This window comes from Thalassophryne amazonica, chromosome 19 (genome assembly GCF_902500255.1).
Source record: "Thalassophryne amazonica chromosome 19, fThaAma1.1, whole genome shotgun sequence".
NCBI classification, from domain to species: Eukaryota; Metazoa; Chordata; class Actinopteri; order Batrachoidiformes; family Batrachoididae; genus Thalassophryne; species Thalassophryne amazonica.
The window spans coordinates 57,589,623-57,612,196 of record NC_047121.1 but is presented as its reverse complement, the minus strand read 5'-3'; the positions used below and the strand labels follow the sequence as shown (position 1 = coordinate 57,612,196).

The window sequence follows — 22,574 nt, the reverse complement described above, 5'->3', positions numbered from 1 at the left end:
GTCATTCGCCTGTGAGCACGCTTTGAGTGAGCACTGGTCCTCCCCCCTCGTCGGATTTTCATTGTGAGGAAAATTTCTGAACGGCTGGAGCAGCGTTGCATCAAATTTTTCCAGAAACTGTGAGAGACAGCCAGGTGATACCATTCGGAAAATTCAGATGGCTTTCAGGGACGATTTTATGGGCATCACACAGATTAAGGAGTGTTACAGCCGGTTTATACAGCCCAAAATAAAAGACGGCGCACAATGGCGGAGGACGCGCCGCGCTCCGAGCGGCGATCGACAGGCTGAAACGACCAGATCATTTCCAAACTGAATGCTGTGTTGATCCGGGACGTCACCTGACTACCAGAGAAATGGCAGAAAAGCTGGACATCAGCACTTTTCCGGCACATTCCACTGTTAAAGGAGATTTTGTCATGAAAACAGGAGCGGAGGAATTTGCCACGGAGCCGCTAATGGCGCGGAACGAAAGCACCTCCGTGTTGGTCTCACAGGACATGTGACATGCCCAGATCTTGGACAATTTCTCGGATACTCACTCGACTGAAAAACCACCCAAAGCTGTCTGAATCTTCCGAATGGTGGAAGAGCTGGGCATGTCCCGTGAGACTTCCAACACAGAGGTGCTTTTTGTTCTGCGCCATTACGCAGCTCCGTCCTGACGCGCGAATTCCGCCGCACGTCTTTCATTACAAAATCTCCTGTAACAGTGTAATGTGCCAAAAAAAGTGCTATGTCCACCTCTCTTGCCATTTCTCTGGTAGTCAGATGACGTCCCGGATCAACACAGCCTTCACTTTGGAAATGATCTGGTCGTTTCAGCCTGTCAATGGCCACTCGAAGCGCGGAGCGCCCTCAGCCGCTGTGGACCGTCTTTAATCCGGTTGTAATGCTCCTTAATCTGTGTGATGCTCATAGAATCTTCACCGAAAGCCATCTGAATTTTCAGAATGGTTTCCACCTGGCTGTCTCTCACAGTTTCTGAAAAATTTTTGATGCAGCAAAGCGGCAGTCGCTCAGCCATTTTCCTGACAATAAAAATCCGCCAAGGGGGCTGGACCACTCCTCCCACAAAGCGTGCTCACAGGCGAATGACGCAACCGTCAGACGTGAAAAAACTCACGCATGCGCACGAAGGTTCAAGCTTGGCTGATGCAATCACATGTGATTCAAATCCATATGGTTTTTGTAAAAAATAAAAAGGTCCGATACTTTTCTAACAGACCTCGTATAGTCACAAAGTCAGGTTTAAATTTGTTTCATATGTTTGAGAAATTATGTTGAAACACCCCAAAGTCCTAAAATTCTACAACTCTATAAGTAGAAATTCTCCTGCTGCCCAATTTAGAAGTTATACACACAGAAGTACCATCCCAGAGTGTCCCAATTTCAAATTAATGTTTTTAAAGATCCAATATCCCTACCAACATCATACGGCCGAGGGTATTTTAGCATCATGTTCTAATTTAATGTGTCCTCTTCTACAATGATATCATAAAGACAGTAGTCTCCTCCACTTCCAGTTTTGCTGAAACTCTGGTACTTTCCAGGATAACGGTTTTGTGAAAAGTGACAGGTGAACCACAGACCCATCAATTAAACCTCAAGACACACAGGAACTGATGTGATTTCACAAGAACAAAAACATTGCTGCTGCTCTCAGCCATGCTATCACATTAATGACATCATTCTCTGAACAAGCAGATAATGGGATTAAAAAGCACTGAGGCTACTTTCATCACAGACACATCGGGACGCTTCTCAGACTCTGACGGAAGCAGTTTGGTGGGCCCTGTGATCAACCAGCCCAAAAACAGAAAATCCATCTGCGCATCAAAACTCTCAGAGCCAGACTGCAAAGAGTCTCAGAAACCACCCAGAAAAGCCAGAAGAAGAAACTTCAGTATGATGTCACCTCCTTGCATCAGACATTCAAAGTAAGTTGCTATTTTTATTTTTGTACATTGGATCAGAACTTTTCTTTCTGAAACTATTTAAATAAATAAATTACTGTCATCTTTTTGACCTGACTGAGGAAGGAATTCAGACACCGGTATCAGTTTAGTTGTATGTGAAAACTATCAGCCTTCTTTTCATGTGCAGTTTCAAATCTTGACCTCATCCCACCATCCTACCTTGACACACTGCTCTGCAAGATCTCGGCTGGTTCTGTTGTTGAGTTCTACCACCACCAGCCGGTTGCACAAAGCCTTGATGGCTCCGTCGACACCAACAATCCTGCGGGTGCACTCAGCTGACACATCTAGGTAGTAGGTGATGGCACGGGCCGTGACCTCCAGCACATTGTCAGGAGCGCTCTCATCCAGGAAGATCTTACAAAGCGCTGGAAGGAACGTTCGAGGAGGACACCTGAGAGGACAGAACCCAGATCACAATCTAGAAGAGCAAATACTACAGCATCCAGCTCCGACCTGAATGTGGCATTGTGTAGAGTGCATGTGCTTGCTGAAGTAAACTCACGTTTCAAAGCAGCGGTCGACGTTGTCTGACATGAGCAGCAGCATGCAGAGCTGCTCCAGTGCGATGAGCTGCATGTCACGCTCGTCGCCCTGACCCATCTGCAGCCACTCCAGCAAGGTATCTGGGTCCACATCCCCCATGATGACTCGCCTACAGCAAATTACAAACCCCAACAAAAATTAACAGTGTGAAAAATAATATCTTGAAGCCAGTGTGATGAAATCTGCCATCATTCAGGTGACAGATATTAAAACATCTGAAAGTATACATTCATACAAAAACAGGTGACCAATCAAAGGATACATGAACAATAAGTGATTTAATTAAATGCTGGTGCAGAACAGCTGTTACATGTCTATGGAAATTATGAAGGGAAGAACTCCATTCTTCCAAAGATATTCCCTTTATTTAGATATTTGGATGAGGGTTATCCAACATGTCTGAAATTGGGTGTCCATTTTTTTTTTAATGCTACAGAATACGAGGGGATGTGAAGTGTTTAATTGTATTTGCAGTGCACCTGTGCAGAAGCAGCTGCATTCATTTGTGCAGCACGGTGGATTAGAGGTTAGCACTCTTGCCTCACAGCAAAAAGGTCATGGGATTGATTCCCCACCTGTAGCCTTTCTGTGTGGAATTTGCATGTTCTCCCCGTGTTTGCGTGGGTTTCCTCCCACATTTAAAGACATGCAGGTTAGGTGACTTGGAAACTTCAGAAATGCCCAGGTCTTCCTTGCAAAAGAGATCTTTATCTTAATGGTACTAACCTGGTTAGATAAAGGTTAAAAAAAAAAAATAATAATTATTAATTGCATTCCTCCACTCACTTATTCTAGTTTTTCTTTTAAAATTGTCACCAATCTGTATAGCACAATTATTATTATTATAATAAAGTTGACCTAAAAAAAAGCCATGTTATGAAACTTTACCTCTGCATGTGCCCTCTAAAATTCAGTGCGTGTTCACCAAGCTGGGCTACAAAATGTAACAGCAACAGTGGAGAAAGAAGAAAAAAAAAATTTTTCAAAACAAGTGGAACATGTATTTGTTTTAACCTCTTAAACTCTAGAGTCCCCAAATTTGGGGACTTGCCCTGTTTTAGAACATATGAACACTCATAACTAACCAATGCTGACACCAACATACACCACAACATCCCCTAGGACCTGTCTTTTAGCTGATCCAAACTTTTGCATTTTTGACTCTGTAATGAAATAAATCATAATGTATGTGCATGTGATTTTGGTGAGATAGGCTCTAGGGTTTAAGGGGTTAAATATGGACCACTAGGGTCTTGAGAATGTAGTTTGTTTTTTTTAAACAATCTTTATTCTCTGAATAAAATCCTGGTCACTCTTGTGCATGAAAAGGGCCAAAAACTGGAATATTTTGCCAAAATAATGATCCCTGCCCCACAAAGTGTCTTTATTCACAGATGGTGAGTTTTTTTAAAATCATAAAAATTAAGCTAATCTATTGCAAATCTTGTTTTTATTTAAGATATATATTTCAATATATAATCTCTTATTTTAGGGGTTAACATTGATGAGTAAAGGGTCCCTTTAAGCACCCAAACATACCTTGAAATGAAAACATATTAAGTTATTTAGTGGAAACCAAAAATCAAGATGGCTGCCATGGGGGCATCTTGATTATTGGAGCATGCCACAAATCTATATGAAACATCCTTATCACCCTAACATACTTTTAGTACCCTGAGAAAATGAAAACAAAAGGACCGGCCATTTGAAGATTTATAAAAGCAGAAAACAAAATAAATATGGCTGCCAAGCATGTAGTAGCCATCTTGATTTATCAGAGTGGGATGTGAATTTAAAGGGAAATCATAGCAGGATGTACATAAAAAGGAATCATCCTAAAACCAACCTCAGTACACCCTAGAATTATTGACACGTGCATTTTTTACTTATCAAAAGTCGAATTTGACAAACAGCTTTTGAAAGAATGTGAATTGATGGAAAATCAGGAAACTCATGGTGACTCACCTTCAGAAAGCTTTATAGAATAGGGCTATGTCTGTACATTTCAAGATTTCCAATCCAAATGAGGATTCTGAAGCCACTGATCAAAACATGTTTACAACTTGCACCCTGTGACACTGACTGCACTTAGCATGCTTCTGCACTTGCATTGCTGCTTCATTCTAAAGTGATATATTGCAAGTAATTAATCTGAGGGGCCCTAAATTCAATGAAGCATAAATATGTAATCAGTACTTGACCAATTTCATCTTTAAAAGACAGGTTACTTATAATGACTAATAATATTAGACTGAGCTCCCGACTGTACATGTGACAGATGGACACTGTGGGACCAAAATGATGATTTCCATCTCTGAAACCTTCAATATCCCAAAGTTAAATATGTGTGAATAATAAATCTTCACAAATTCTGATTTGAGTAAAAAATGTCACCTTCATCTATGTAAATTGGCAACGAATGAAGAACAATTTACAGAACAATTATCTCCAATATCATAAGAACAAAATCAATGAGCCTTAAGAGATCTGTCGTAACGCAAAAGTAAATGTAATTTGTGAAAAATGCAAATATGTGTTGTAAACACTGTGACTATGCAAAAATTATACATACAAATGATACCTTTTCCATACAAATAATGTACAGTACAGAAATGTCCCACAACATGTTTGTCCGTCACATGTGTGACGGACGGACATTTTGTGGGATGGAAATGGTTCATCAGTTGTGGGGATTTGGCCACTTGAATTTTTTCCATGGATGTCATTATAAAGTATGTTTGTGGGTAGGTCTTCATCACACTTAGGTCAACATTTTTTTTAATCTTCCCACAGTGAGGAACAACATGTAGCGTTATGGACGGACACTGTGGGACGGAAAAAAATATGACCAAAATAAAAGGACTACAGTATCAATTTCCAAAAATCTAATGAAAAGTTGTTGTTTTGTCAACTCTTTCGATCAACCAATAAGTGTTTTGGGTACTTCCAGAAGTTTTAACATGTATTTTTTATCCACTAAATGCAAGGTGACCCGTGTGTAGAGTAAATTTTGGTGTTTTTGCATTATGCTTCATTGAAGAAAAACAGGATGTACCAGCCGTAATTGCCCCGAAAGTACCACGTCATATATCATTGGAAACTAGAAACAATAAGGATGCTGTAAATATGATGTTTCGTAATGATTAATAGGTATACATCTTATTTCTGTCCAGCTGAATTTATATTATATCAAAGATTTTTTGGGACATTTATTACAATACATGAGGACATCCCTAATCACCAAAACAATGTCTTAAATAAGGTTTTTCCTACTCCTGGATAAGTCTGTCATAGAGATCTAGGATCCAGTGACCATGTACAGATTTTATTTATGTCCAGAGATCAAGGATCCAGTGACCAATTTCATATTTATTTACCTTAAGACTCAATAAAATGTTGTTGACATAGAAAACCCGTAAAGGCTACATTTAGTACACAGAAAATTGACAGGAGGTACTGATAAGGGAATTGATAAAGAACCGGATCGATAAGCAGAATTGATAGGTAAAATCATAGGTAAAAAAGTTAATCTTCATGTTATAGTGGATTATCCCCCCCAGAAATATTTCTGAAATGTTAAGGTTTGTAGCCAAAAAAAAAAAAAAAAGTATTTTGGGTCAGGCACACAAAATAATCCATAATTATCCAAGGACCAAAAAACTGTCACATGATCTCTTACTTGGCTCCCAGTTGGCTGCCTGATCTGGCTCAATGCCCAATCACTGCTCACAAAACTGAAGTGGTTCGGGACTCATTCAACCAGCTGGATAGCAGTAGACTGGAAACCAAGACAGGGCAGTCGTCACTGGTTGTTACAGGGGGTTCTGAGACATGTAGTCTGTTGATCTGCAAAAACAAACAAGTTTCTGAACTAATTTCTGCTTTTGAATTCCCATGGACCCCGAGGGGGTTATTTTTATATGCAGCTAATTTTTGCATCAACTTTTTTGTCCTCAGTTTAGTCTGGCAAGAGTACAGATGTTTCTCCTATACTGAAACTGTTAACTCACCCTGCTCATACAGAAATGTGTAGAGCAATCCTCGAGCAAGAAAAGTCTTAAAGGAATCTAACCAGGTTTCCATCTGCAGTCAGGTTAGGCAAGAGAGCGCTATCCACCTCATTTTCAGTGTGCACTCTGTTCCTTTTTAAATGAGCCATTTATAAAATGCCAGGTAATAGACACACAGTGAATAAATGTAACAGGTCACTGCTGCTCAAACCCATAATGAACCACATGGTGGTGAAACAACCCATGACAGACGACTCTGGGTTTGGTTTCAGGTGCAGAAATACTGTTTCATGCTTTGACAATGCTGTCGAAACCCTGTTGGATCCACTAACTCCTCATCTGAAACTGGACAACCTGTCAGTCTGGGTCTCAAGACAGATCCTCTTAGTAACAGATTAATCATCACAATTTAGGAGCTAGCATCCTGACTCTCCCTCCTCAGACCATAGCTGTTGTGTTTGACCTGTTTGGATCCCCACCTTTTGCCCCTCATCAACATTCTGTGCCCACTTCCTTTACTCAGGCAGAGGTCCGCAAAAACAAAAGCCTTTTCCTGTTGTATGGACTGAAGACTGCTGTTTAAAGTCTGCTCTAATGCCAAGAGAAGAATGGTTCCAAGTTTTCTACAAAACCTGGACTCAATTAACTAGACTTCAAAAATCCCACAAAAGACAGATTTCTGAAAGGGAAGAGATGTCCAAAAATCAAAGGACACTTAAATAATACCTTTTTATAGCACAAGTATGAATGCCAACTCTCCACAATGACCTGTGGGCAACTTTCAAAAACCACAACAGACAACTACAGACTTTCTACCAGCGTCAACCGCCGTTGGTACACAGTAAATATTTTCATCTTCACAATGTTTGACCTCACTGATAAAGACCACCTTATGCACACTTTGCTGCATATTCTTAATTCATCTTTACCTTCAGTTTAAGACTCAACTAGGTTAGACTGTCTTAAGATATTCTTTAGAACCAACCTCTTTCTATTTAGCTACATACTACTTAATCATGTTTATCATTTTAAACATGTTTATCATTGGTTGAAGTGCTGAAAACAAGAGCTACGTAAGATCATTTTGTTCTGTGTCTCAACTGTCCAGGTGGTTCCATAGTAGAGAAGCTTAAATCTTCGACTGGACTGGGTTGCTTGACGTGAGCAACCCAGTCCAGTCCGAAGAGTCAAGCTGCTCTACTAAGATCATTTGGTTCAGAGCACTTAGCCATTTTTTCAACATTTTCAAACTTTTCTCAAGTAGGAGCAAATCATCTCATTTGAGAAATTGCAAAATGTCAACTGGTCAAAGTGAATTATCACTTTTCTATCAGTCGATTAGTTATTTCAGCAATAAATAAACTATTGTGAAAGATTTATACCAGTCTGTCCGGCTCACTTTACTTCCAGTAAATAGAAAGTACAGCGAGCCTTCATCCGCGGTGTCTCCGAGTTTCATCATCCTGACCGAGTCATGAGCTCAAGATTCACTGGTTGTTTGTGGATAACATGTTCAATAAAATCATATATATATATATATATATACATATATATATATATATATATATATATAGACACGGACAGACAGAGGGCACGTCCCCGTGGCTTTAACCCACAGATGGGGCAAATTAAACCCCGCTGTACATCTTTTCATACTGGTACACACCGTTCTACGGCCATTAGCTTCCCCAGCGACGCACTGGCGAAAAATCAGTGTTGTCGTACCGTACAAACATAACAATTTTTCAAAGGATGGAAACTGACACACAGAACGTCCGAGACAAAGGTTTCTGTTAGTTTTTAATCCGGATCAGAAAATCCCTAAGATAAAACCGGGTGAGCTGGCTGAGGCTAGCCAGCTAGCTGACGTTAGCACCACCTGGTTAGCTAACAGATGCGTCAAGTTTTTAAAAAAAAATAAAGCTGTATTATCTCACGACAGTTTATTTAACTCCACTGCCTAATCCAGACACTCACATTTTATGCCAACTCACACGTTTTTAGGGCACGTTAAAACGCTCTTTCTGCGCTAGTCGTTGCCGCGGCCTAACTCTTCGTAAACAAGCCGCGAAGCTCGAGTTCTGGAAGAGGCGGGAGGCCGTTCGACATCTGCTGTACGACGACATCCAACACGACCGTCCAAGTTCGGGTTAACCACTCACGTTATTTGTTTCCAGCAACAGCGACGATCAGCGGGGGTGTAAATATGAGCTTCGGGGTTCCGCGAAGCGCAGAACCGAATACCGAAAAAGGCTTTAAATCAACGCCATCCATCTTTGTTGATCGGAGGCTAAAAGGTCAAAGTGGAGACGACAGACACCCAGCTACTGAAATGGAGCAGAGCTGAACGCACCACTGCTACGTTCACGGACCTTCACACAAGTCGGACATCTGACAAGTTCAGACAGAGAAAAATAGTTTCGACAAATTCAAATAAATATCCAAATTTACAAGAGCATAATAAAAGCACAAAAAGAAAGCTCTGAAGGATAAAGTTGCACTTTGTAGAAATTAAATAGAATGAATGAAACTATTTTAAAGCAGTCATATTAATCACACCTGGTGTTTCAAATTCATTCATAATTCATTTATTAGTGCGAAAAGTTTATACATAATGAATCAAAGCGCACATCACAGGTATCTAATATACCGCTTAAATCACAGTATATAAAAACCAGATAAAATCACGAAAAGATTTATTAAAGGAGCGTTTGGGCTCCAGACCCGCAGCGGGCTTAGAAAACTAATGGAAGACTGTTTAGTTTCCTCATATAAATCTAAAAGTAAACCATTTTCAGCTCTTTCAGTTATACAAATATGAAATTCTGTGCATGTTTGACTATAAAAGGTAAATTATGTAATTATATCACGATATTAAACATGAACGTCATTCCCCCCCGCCCCAAGGGAAAAAACATATTGCAAGAACAAGACAATTTCAGAAAGTGAAAAGATTGTTAAAAGGACCAAAAAAAATTTAAAATACAAAATAACTTTAATATTGCAAGAAATTAATTAAAAAACGCACAATTTATGATAACCAAAGTAGTAAAGTATTTCATAAAACGTAATATTACAAAAACTACATGTTAGAAGAAAGTAAAATATGTCAGGGATTTAAAAGATAAATGTAATTAAAAATAAATACTCCAGAAAATGTAAAAAATAGATCTTCAAAAGTGAACTTTGCCAACATTATTGCTCTTCACAATAGCGCCCCCTAGTGGCCATTTCTAGACTAGGGAAGTCTGGCGCTTTTTTTATTTAAAATTTTAAACTGTGTATTTTCCTTTTAGACTTGTGATGTGATTATATGAGATCAAGAAACACAATGTAATCCCTTTCTTATAATAAAAAAAAAAACTGCATGAATTTTTAAAAATTTATGCCTGAAAAACAGCCGCTTAACTTACAAACCCTCACCTCCTCCATCAACTTTTCAAAAGAAATTTAAACCCGTTATCAATGGCCCTTTGATCTCACGGCAATCATAATATATATATATAATATATATAATGAGATAATCCATATGGTTTTTGAAAAAAAATAATAAGGTCGGGTACTATATACACGGGGTCTATTAGAAAAGTATCCCACCTTATTATTTTTTCAAAAACCATATGGATTTGAATCACGTGATTACATCAGACATGCTTTGAACCCTCGTGGGCATGCGAGTTTTTTTCACGCCTGTCGGTTACGTCATTCGCCTGTGGGCAGTCTTTGAGTGAGGAGTGGCCCACCCTCTCGTCGATTTTTTTCATTGTTTAGGAATGGCTCAGAGACTGCTGCTTTGTTTGATTCAAAATTTTTCAAAACTGTAAGGCACAACTGAGTGGACACCATTTGATAAATTCAGCTGGTTTTCGGTAAAAAATTTTAACGGCTGATGAGAGATTTTGGTCTGGCAGTGTCGCCGTAAGGACGGCCCATGGTGCCTGACGGCGATCTACGCTTCGAGGCGGCAGCGTCTCGCCGTTTCAAGTTGAAAAATTCCACATTTCAGGCTCTGTTGACCCAGTAAGTCGTCAGAGAACTTTCAGAAGAGTCGGCATGAGGAGTTTATTCGGACATTCCATTGTTTAACGGACATTTTGTAATGAAAGAACGTGCGGGCAGAGTCGCATGTCGGGCCGGACCCGACCGCGGTGGGTCGCGACAGGAAAAACACCTCCGGTTAGAAACCTTAACGGGGCAAGTTGGAACATGCCCAAGCTGTTAAACAATTCTCAGTTACTCACTTGTTGAAAGCCATCAAAAGCCGCCTGAATTTTACAAATGGTTTTCAACACGGAGATGTTTTTCCTGTCGCGGCGCACACAGATTCACCGAGTCGTCACGGAAAACGACTCGGCGAATTTGCGCGCACGTCTTTCATTACAAAATGTCCTTAAAACAGTGGAATGTCGGCATAAAACTCCTCATGCCGGCCTCTTCTGAATCTTCTCTGTTCTCTCACGTCCTGAGTGAATTAAGCCTTAAATTAGGATGTTTTCAGGTCGAAACAGGCCGATGGCGCCTGGAAGCGCTGCGCGACGTCCCGCTCCGTGGGAAGTCCTTACACCGACAGAAACACCCCATAATCTCTCATCAGCCGTTAAACGTTTCACCGAAAACCAGCTTAATTTCTCGAATAGTGTCCACTCGGATATTCCTCACAGGTCCAGAAAAAATTTTGATAAAGCAACGCGCGCCGTCTCGAGCAGCGTGTGAAACAAAGGAATTCAGCTGAGAGGGCTGGACCACATCTCACTCAAGGCCTTCCCACAGGGAAATGACGTCACCGACACGCGTGAAAAAACTCACGCATGCGCACGAGGGTTCAAGCATGATTGTGTAATCGCACGTCATTCAAATCCATGTAGTTTTTTTAAAAATAAAAAGGTAGGATACTTTTCTGATAGACCTCGTATATGAGACACATGCCACTTATTAGGTACACCTGTTCAATTGCTTACCACAAATAGATAATCATCCAATCACATGGCAGCAACTCGATGTATTTAAGCATCTAAACATGGCGAAGACAACTTGCTGAAGTTCAGAGCATCAGAATAGGGAAGAAAGGAGATTTAAGTGAGTTTGAACAAGGCATGGTGGTTGGTGCCAGACGGGTTGGTCTGAGAATTTTATCAACTGCTGATCTACTGGGATTTTTTTAAAACACAACCATATCTAAGGTTTACAGAGAACGGTCTGAAAAAGAGAAGAAATCCAGTGAGTAGCAGTTGTGTGGACGAAAAGGCCTTGATGTCAGAGGAGAATCAGCAGACCGATTGAATGGGCCACTATGAACATCACTACCATGAACTATATGAAGTTCATGGTAGTTTGAGATGGTCATCAAAATACAAATAAGTTTTAATTCGTACCAAAGTGAGCTGTGATCAAAAACTCATTCAAATCTGCCCTGATCTTTATGAACGATTGTAGACTGTATATATACTTAAACTATAGAAAACTATTTCAGTCTGGCCTATAAGAGACATGGAATGTTTCTCTGACTGGACTCAAGAAGCAGAACCATGAAGGTTTTCTTTAAATGTTTCTTTTTTATTCACATTTAGAAAACAAACATTCCCATAAACAACATTCGGTTAGATTCTGGCTAAACCTGATCTGGACTTTGTAGTGTTGTTAGACTAAAGTGCTGAGAATCAAAGTCTCCATAAAACATCCACAGTAAGAATATTCAAGTCATTTTCTGTTGATCCATCACCATAAAATCATTCATTTTCTGACACTTATCTGGGTTGCGGTGGCAGCAGACTAAGTAGCTCAACCCACACTTCCCTATCCTCAGCCAGCATAAAAGCAGTTCTGATTTGAAAAAGAAAAAAAAATCCATCTGATTAAAACAGTAATATGTCGGTGGCAATCAATAAAACTCAGATTACACCCAGTTTGATTAATCCGGCTCTCAGGCCATATCACAATAAAAAAGGATCTTAGTGTTTCAGTTTCCACGTTTCACTTCATTTGTCTGAAACTCAGGCTGAGCCGCAGACAAAGAAACCACAATCAATATTCGCTGATCAAAACTGTTAAAAACATTTTAAAACAAACCAAGCTGCAGGAGAAAGTTTCATATCTACAGTTTTAAAAAGGCTCAAATGATTCTAAACTGAAGACATTCCGGAACATTCCCATTAAGGCCACAAAACACTTGTTACCCATTTTGAAAGGTGAAAGGTCAAATGTTTGTGTTCTGAGGATTCACACTGCTTCAATCTCAAAGTTTGATGGATTTTGAGATGTTCTGAAGGACAAATGTTTAAAAACACAAACAAGAACATCACAGAGGATCTGCTTCAGTCCCTCAATGCCTGGAATCTAAGTCCAGATCCCGATCCAGCTGATCTCAGAGGGCCGATGTGTTTGACTCTCAACCCACCACCTGATACTGAGAATGATTGTGTGTGTCTGCTCAGAGTTAATAGGTCCTCCTTTGAAGTCAGCCGGATCCAGGACTGGACCTGGATTCTTGAAGGGTTTTAAAGATATTCTTAACCCTCAGGACCATAACTGACCTAAAACTCTGAACCAGCACAATGTGTCAGCACCAGCTCAGTCCTCCGAGACCAGACAACCAGATTTGGATTCTGCACCTTCTGAAATTATTTTTTTTTAAACCACTGAAGCAAAACTGAGGATCAGGCAGCTCACTGGAGATCTAAACCAAAGTGAGGAAAAGACATTTTGAACCATTGTGATCCAGTTCCAAATCTGGTTCATCAAGCCGCAGTGAGCCGAGAATTTATAAAATGTTCCATAAAGACAAACCTGCTCAACATAAAGACTGGGTTTTAAAAATATTAATTCTACAGCCAAGGCTTGGACCAGGATCCAGGACATCTTCATAAAGAAAGCCGACCAGCATCAGAGTCTGGAGTCAGGACGACCCGCCACACTCCAGACAGCAGGCTTTAAATCCGCCATCTCACAGGAAGTTGGTCTTCAGCGTGATGCTGGGTGACGACTTGGTGGTGCTGCGAGCAGAGAAGTTAATGCTGCTAGCTTTAGCTTTGAGATTTTCTTGGTTTCCTTTCATGGCGGCGTGTAAGCGAGACTTCAGGTGAGGAGACGAGGTCATAAGAGATCTGACGGATGACAACAAACAAAATCAAGACATGAAAATCCACACAATATTCAGGCCCTGCCCCTTTTTGTTGGTCCACCCCAAAGCATAACGGCTTCTATTTCATCTTAAAACATTTTTTTAATACAATTTACAACATTTGTTTGTTAGTAAAACAATCAGAGCTGCTTGGATCCTGGATGGCAACCAGCCAGGCAGACAAAATGCTGCAGCAAGAAGAAAAGTGGGCATGTCCTTGACCTTCTCCAGTCTCTGGGGTCCTCAACACTGAGGCACCTGCATGTTGGATCATGTCCAGAAAACACACTACACAGAATAAATGTGGTTGCAGATGTTCTCTCACAATGTCAGTAACCCTCTTCATTGGAGTGTCACTAAGTAACTGTTCATTGGACACAAAGTCATTCCAGCTGGACCCAAGGATCCTCTAAAGAGACCTGGTATCAAAGACATCCAGTTGTCACCTTAAGACACTTGTTAGAGTCCAAGTTTGACAACCAGACAGTCAACACCAGAACCCTAAAGATTTAGACCACTGTTCTCCTGCAAAGATGTCAGCATTACCAAACACCTGATGTTTGACCACATGAGGTCTTTTTAAGGGTCTCTGGATCTCAAAAGCAGAGGACACAAAGACATGAACATCCCTGCTAAAATCAGTGAATGTCTCTATAAGTTCAACACTTCGCCACAAACAGATACACTTTTGATGGACGGGTCCAAGAAGTCACTTCAGCCTGGATCTTAGTCTGGATCCAGGACCATCACAAACCCAGACCCTGTCATTCCTGATTCAGCTTCTCTGTAATCGGAGTATCCACTGATTTTGCAAAGATCACGGCATCGTCTGTGAAGTGAAGCTCAGTGAATGTTTTCTCGCCAACAAAAGCACCCGAGCCACTGGTTTTCACAACCCAATCCAACACCCAGTCCAATACCCCGTCTATGCAAGCACTGAACAGTGTAGGAGCCAGAATACACCCCTGAGGAATACCAGTGTTGACTGGGGAAAACAAAGTATCTGCCTCTGTCCAGCACTCACAGTATCTGTGCACAAGCTGGCTACGATGTCCAATAACGTCTTGGGGATCCCACAAATTCTCAGGATGTCCTAGAGAATAATCCGATTAACGGAATAAACACTTTGTAAAGTCAGCACAGGTTGCATAGAAGCACTACTGATCTTCACATTTCATTCTGCAAGTACTCACAGGGCTAGAATACGGTCGATGGATAAGGTTCTTGTTTATAAATCAGACTGTTTTGGTCACTGAGCAGCAAGCAGCTGGAAGTGAATCCTGTTCAGAATAATCCTTACAAGGACAGAGAGCTGGATGATACCTCTGTAGTTGCATCAACAACTCAGATCTCTGCAGCTTTACTCACCCTCGGCTGTTATAATACGATGGTTAAAAATAAACAAATATCAAGACAAAAAAAATAAAAAGAAATTAAATTGTGAAGTTTACCTGAAAACTGTAGAGTACTGTGGTCCAATACGCATGAGATCCTTCAGCGCCTCCTCATGAAGAGACTGTGACACTGAGGGTGCAGAGCTGAGGGTGTTCTCATCTAGAAGGTAAGAGATGAGGATGGGCAGCAATATGGCTGCCAGCTGAGGACCTGAAGGTCAAATGACAGAAACAATGAAGAAAAAAGTGGAGCATTCTGTAAACTCTACCTTTAACACACACACACACACACACACACACACACACACACACACACACACACACACACACACACACACACACACACACACACACACACACACACACACACAGTCCCCTGCCTCTCGCCCAGTGACAGATGAGATAGGTTCCAGGCCCCCAAGATCCTTAATTGAACAAGCAAGTTAAGAAAATGAAATGATGGATGATGTCCATAGTTAATTTATTTTCCCTATTTTTACTTAATGTTGTATATATTGCACTTTGAGCTCAGAGAAATGTATTTTTTTTTGTGATGGACACTTTTCAAATCTGAATGACAAAGTTCACATTGACTAATGCACCATGAAACTGAATGTCAACCACCATAAAAAAGAACAAGATGATTAGAATGAGAAGGACATACTGGGTCTCACCGTACCAGTGAAATTAACAAATCATGCTCTCAAACTGAAAGACCACAATTGATTAAAAAGCTGGGAATATATCCTTGATAATACTTAGCACTCCACTTGTCTGGACTGTGTGAGACAAGAAGAACAGCAACAAGGAGGACAGCTAAGCTAAGGTAAAGCCAACTATAATGTTTCAAAGACATATAGGAAGCTATAAGCTTCTGGATGCAAAGGCAGTGTCTGCACTGTAAATAAATAATGCATAGATTAAATTTGTTTTGCTTCTTGTTGAATGAAGCAATAGCACCATGGTTCAAAAATACGAGGTCTGTTAGAAAAGTATCCAACCTTTATTTTTTTCAAAAACCTGATGGATTTGAATCACGTGTGCTTGCATGAGCCAACCTTGAAACTTTGTGCGCATGCGTGATTTTTTTCACGCCTGTCGGTTGCGTCATTTGCTTGTAAGCAGCCTTTGTGTGAGGATGGGTGAAGTCTCTTGTCGTTTTTTTCTTTGCAAGGAAATGGCGGAATGACTGGAGCAGCGCGACTGCATCAAATTTTGCCACAAACTGGGCGACAGCCAGGTGGAAACCATTCGGATTATTCAGATGGCTTTCGGTGACGATCCTCTGGGCATCACACAGATTAAGGAGTGGTACAACCGGTTTAAAGACGGCCGCACAACGGTGGAGGGCGCGCCCCGCTCCAATCGGCATCAACACGCTGAAACGACCGGATCATTTCTAAAGTGAACGCTGTGGTGATGTGGGACTGTCATGTGATTATCCGAGAAATTGCGGAAGAGGTGGACATCAGCACTTTTTCAGCACATTCCACTGTGAAAGAAGATTTTGCCATGAAAAGAGTGGCGGCGAAATTCATCGGCACGAAGCTGATGGCACAGCAAAAGCGCTACCGTGTTGAAGCCTTACAGGACATGTAACATGCCCTGACATGTCCAGTTTGTCCACAATTTCTCAGATAGTCACACGACTGAAAAGCCACCGAAAGCCGTCTGAATAATTTGAATGGTTTCCACCTGGCTATTGCCCAGTTTCTGGCAAAATTTGATGCAGTCGCGCTGCTCCAGTTGTTCCGCCATTTCCTTGCAAAGAAAAAACAATGAGAGACTCCACCCATCCTCACACAAAGGCTGCTTACAAGCAAATGACGCAACCGACAGGCGTGAAAAAAAAAAAAAAAAAAAAAAAAAAAAAAAAAAATCACACGTGCACGAAGGTTCAGCGTTGGCTCATGCAAGCACACGATTCAAATCCATCAGGTTTTTGAAAAAAAAAAAAAAAGGTTGGATACTTTTCTAACAGACCTCGTAAATGAGTTATAGAATGGTGTGACTTATATATATATTTTTTTATCTCATCATGACGCATTTTTGGACAGATGTGACTAATACTCTTGTGCAACTTATAGTATGAAAAATACGCTACATTTATTTTTGTACCCTGAGTAGGTAAAGTATCATATAAATTGACAAGGCAGAGGAGCCTGTCAATCAGCAGCACTTGTTCTTGCTATCTTTCTGCCATCATTAGCTGTTAAAGATGTTCCATCATGATTATCTCTGCTCTGTTGGACTCACGATGCGACTCCTCAGCAGCCTGGACCAGAGCCCCATGGCACGGACTCCCTCTATGACTCCCAGAAGCTCCTGTGGACTCTGAGGACGACTCCTCTCTGACCTCTGAAGGGGACACACATCACATCAGTCATGTGCAAAGTTTAAAGTGCCAACCTTTGATCCTGACACATTTGAAAATAAATATAAAGAACAGACGGCATCCTCAAATAAGCTTTCTGTCCACGTGTCTGTGAACTCTGACAATCAGACTTTAACTAATGACAGAACCTTCAGGAGTCTGAATATTAAAGATCAAAGTCAGATTGGGTTGACATGCATGAAGGGGTGGAGCTAGCACATTTACATTATTTAATTTTCTCTGTGAAGCAGTTTATAGTGTTTTGTTTTTTTTTGTTTTTTAAACGAGTCAGTCTTTATTGGGTTTATAAAATGTTTAGATCTGGCTGTGAGTTGTGGAGACTCACCTGGAGGAATCGAACCAGCTGCGCGCCGAGGGCCTTGATGTACATGATGGCGACATCTGACTGAGTCTGAAACACTGATGTGAGCAGCTGGAAACACCGAATCACAACCTGTAACACAAAAACTGTTTCATTCTTCTTTCACTAAAACGAGAGTTATGAATGTAACTACTGATCTATGAGTTCCGGATAACCACAGGAGGCGCTATGGAACATCTGGATATGCAGCACATGCTGTGAAGAGGCTGCGATCTGAGACCTACAGAGCCATGGAAATGACCTGGTGATGAAAGAAGACTGATGAAGAGGCTTCTTGGTACTGACCGCTGGGTCTTGGCTGTCATGCTGGTGGAGAACGCGCAGACTGAGCGTGTGCAGGGGCTCCACGGCGCAGACATCCGGTCCAGCAACACAGGCAGGACATTGACATGCCCAGATCTTGACAATTTCTCGGATACTCACTCGACTGAAAAACCACCCAAAGCTGTCTGAATCTTCCGAATGGTGGAAGAGCTGGCATGTCCCGTGAGACTTCCAACACAGGGTGCTTTTTTGTTCTGCGCCATTACGCAGCTCCGTCCTGACGCGCGAATTCCGCGCTTTCATTACAAAATCTCCTGTAACAGTGTAATGTGCCAAAAAAAGTGCTATGTCCACCTCTCTTGCCATTTCTCTGGTAGTCAGATGACGTCCCGGATCAACACAGCCTTCACTTTGGAAATGATCTGGTCGTTTCAGCCTGTCAATGGCCACTCGAAGCGCGGAGCGCCCTCAGCCGCTGTGGACCGTCTTTAATCCGGTTGTAATGCTCCTTAATCTGTGTGATGCTCATAGAATCTTCACCGAAAGCCATCTGAATTTTCAGAATGGTTTCCACCTGGCTGTCTCTCACAGTTTCTGAAAAATTTTATGCAGCAAAGCGGCAGTCGCTCAGCCATTTTCCTGACAATAAAAATCCGCCAAGGGGGCTGGACCACTCCTCCCACAAAGCGTGCTCACAGGCGAATGACACAACCGTCAGACTGAAAAACTCACGCATGCGCACGAAGGTTCAAGCTTGGCTGATGCAATCACATGTGATTCAAATCCATATGGTTTTGTAAAAAATAAAAAGGTCCGATACTTTTCTAACAGACCTCGTATAGTCACAAAGTCAGGTTTAAATTTGTTTCATATGTTTGAGAAATTATGTTGAACACCCCAAAGTCCTAAAATTCTACACTCTATAAGTAGAAATTCTCCTGCTGCCCAATTTAGAAGTTATACACACAGAAGTACCATCCCAGAGTGTCCCAATTTCAAATTAATGTTTTAAAGATCCAATATCCCTACCAACATCATACGGCCGAGGGTATTTTAGCATCATGTTCTAATTTAATGTGTCCTCTTCTACAATGATATCATAAAACAGTAGTCTCCTCCACTTCCAGTTTTGCTGAAACTCTGGTACTTTCCAGGATAACGGTTTGTGAAAAGTGACAGGTGAACCACAGACCCATCAATTAAACCTCAAGACACACAGGAACTGATGTGATTTCACAAGAACAAAAACATTGCTGCTGCTCTCAGCCATGCTATCATTAATGACATCATTCTCTGAACAAGCAGATAATGGGATTAAAAGCACTGAGGCTACTTTCATCACAGACACATCGGGACGCTTCTCAGACTCTGACGGAAGCAGTTTGGTGGGCCCTGTGATCAACCAGCCCAAAACAGAAAATCCATCTGCGCATCAAAACTCTCAGAGCCAGACTGCAAAGAGTCTCAGAAACCACCCAGAAAAGCCAAGAAGAAACTTCAGTATGATGTTACCTCCTTGCATCAGACATTCAAAGTAAGTTGCTATTTTTATTTTTGTACATTGGATCAGAACTTTTCTTTCTGAAACTATTTAAATAAATAAATTACTGTCTGTCATCTTTTGACCTGACTGAGGAAGGAATTCAGACACCGGTATCAGTTTAGTTGTATGTGAAAACTATCAGCCTTCTTTTCATGTGCAGTTTCAAATCTTGACCTCATCCCACCATCCTACCTTGACACTGCTCTGCAAGATCTCGGCTGGTTCTGTTGTTGAGTTCTACCACCACCAGCCGGTTGCACAAAGCCTTGATGGCTCCGTCGACACCAACAATCCTGCGGGTGCACTCAGCTGACACATCTAGGTAGTAGGTGATGGCACGGGCCGTGACCTCCAGCACATTGTCAGGAGCGCTCTCATCCAGGAAGATCTTACAAAGCGCTGGAAGGAACGTTCGAGGAGGACACCTGAGAGGACAGAACCCAGATCACAATCTAGAAGAGCAAATACTACAGCATCCAGCTCCGACCTGAATGTGGCATTGTGTAGAGTGCATGTGCTTGCTGAAGTAAACTCACGTTTCAAAGCAGCGGTCGACGTTGTCTGACATGAGCAGCAGCATGCAGAGCTGCTCCAGTGCGATGAGCTGCATGTCACGCTCGTCGCCCTGACCCATCTGCAGCCACTCCAGCAAGGTATCTGGGTCCACATCCCCCATGATGACTCGCCTACAGCAAATTACAAACCCCAACAAAAATTAACAGTGTGAAAAATAATATCTTGAAGCCAGTGTGATGAAATCTGCCATCATTCAGGTGACAGATATTAAAACATCTGAAAGTATACATTCATACAAAAACAGGTGACCAATCAAAGGATACATGAACAATAAGTGATTTAATTAAATGCTGGTGCAGAACAGCTGTTACATGTCTATGGAAATTATGAAGGGAAGAACTCCATTCTTCCAAAGATATTCCCTTTATTTAGATATTTGGATGAGGGTTATCCAACATGTCTGAAATTGGGTGTCCATTTTTTTTTAATGCTACAGAATACGAGGGGATGTGAAGTGTTTAATTGTATTTGCAGTGCACCTGTGCAGAAGCAGCTGCATTCATTTGTGCAGCACGGTGGATTAGAGGTTAGCACTCTTGCCTCACAGCAAAAAGGTCATGGGATTGATTCCCCACCTGTAGCCTTTCTGTGTGGAATTTGCATGTTCTCCCCGTGTTTGCGTGGGTTTCCTCCCACATTTAAAGACATGCAGGTTAGGTGACTTGGAAACTTCAGAAATGCCCAGGTCTTCCTTGCAAAAGAGATCTTTATCTTAATGGTACTAACCTGGTTAGATAAAGGTTAAAAAAAAAAAATAATAATTATTAATTGCATTCCTCCACTCACTTATTCTAGTTTTTCTTTTAAAATTGTCACCAATCTGTATAGCACAATTATTATTATTATAATAAAGTTGACCTAAAAAAAAGCCATGTTATGAAACTTTACCTCTGCATGTGCCCTCTAAAATTCAGTGCGTGTTCACCAAGCTGGGCTACAAAATGTAACAGCAACAGTGGAGAAAGAAGAAAAAAAAAATTTTTCAAAACAAGTGGAACATGTATTTGTTTTAACCTCTTAAACTCTAGAGTCCCCAAATTTGGGGACTTGCCCTGTTTTAGAACATATGAACACTCATAACTAACCAATGCTGACACCAACATACACCACAACATCCCCTAGGACCTGTCTTTTAGCTGATCCAAACTTTTGCATTTTTGACTCTGTAATGAAATAAATCATAATGTATGTGCATGTGATTTTGGTGAGATAGGCTCTAGGGTTTAAGGGGTTAAATATGGACCACTAGGGTCTTGAGAATGTAGTTTGTTTTTTTTAAACAATCTTTATTCTCTGAATAAAATCCTGGTCACTCTTGTGTATGAAAAGGGCCAAAACTGGAATATTTTGCCAAAATAATGATCCCTGCCCCACAAAGTGTCTTTATTCACAGATGGTGAGTTTTTTTAAAATCATAAAAATTAAGCTAATCTATTGCAAATCTTGTTTTTATTTAAGATATCATATTTCAATATAATCTTTATTTTAGGGGTTAACATTGATGAGTAAAGGGTCCCTTTAAGCACCCAAACATACCTTGAAATGAAAACATATTAAGTTATTTAGTGGAAACCAAAATCAAGATGGCTGCCATGGGGGCATCTTGATTATTGGAGCATGCCACAAATCTATATGAAACATCCTTATCACCCTAACATACTTTTAGTACCCTGAGAAAATGAAAACAAAGGACCGGCCCATTTGAAGATTTATAAAAGCAGAAAACAAAATAAATGGCTGCCAAGCATGTAGTAGCCATCTTGATTTATCAGAGTGGGATGTGAATTTAAAGGGAAATCATAGCAGGATGTACATAAAAGGAATCATCCTAAAACCAACCTCAGTACACCCTAGAATTATTGACACGTGCATTTTTTACTTATCAAAAGTCGAATTTGACAAACAGCTTTTGAAAGAATGTGAATGACGGAAAATCAGGAAACTCATGGTGACTCACCTTCAGAAAGCTTTATAGATAGGGCTATGTCTGTACATTTCAAGATTTCCAATCCAAATGAGGATTCTGAAGCCACTGATCAAACATGTTTACAACTTGCACCCTGTGACACTGACTGCACTTAGCATGCTTCTGCACTTGCATTGCTGCTTCATTCTAAAGTGATATATTGCAAGTAATTAATCTGAGGGGCCCTAAATTCAATGAAGCATAAATATGTAATCAGTACTTGACCAATTTCATCTTTAAAAGACAGGTTACTTATAATGACTAATAATATTAGACTGAGCTCCCGACTGTACATGTGACAGATGGACACTGTGGGACCAAAATGATGATTTCCATCTCTGAAACCTTCAATATCCCAAAGTTAAATATGTGTGAATAATAAATCTTCACAAATTCTGATTTGAGTAAAAATGTCACCTTCAT

The 22,574-nt window shown here is 40.8% G+C and overlaps 1 protein-coding gene across 3 annotated transcripts in view; it reads right to left on the bottom strand.

The window, feature by feature from the left end:
* hectd1 (HECT domain containing 1) overlaps positions 1–22,574 on the bottom strand; it is a 66,342-nt gene that overhangs the window by 39,799 nt on the left and 3,969 nt on the right. For all 3 annotated transcript variants that reach the window (XM_034159784.1, XM_034159785.1, XM_034159786.1), the window contains exons 2-4: positions 6,205–6,371; positions 2,485–2,634; positions 2,139–2,373 (exon numbers count right to left, since the gene is read on the bottom strand). In XM_034159784.1, coding sequence (XP_034015675.1) covers positions 2,139–2,373; positions 2,485–2,624 — 375 coding nt within the window. In that variant the 5' untranslated portion in view covers positions 2,625–2,634; positions 6,205–6,371. The remainder of the gene's footprint in view (positions 1–2,138; positions 2,374–2,484; positions 2,635–6,204; positions 6,372–22,574) is intronic.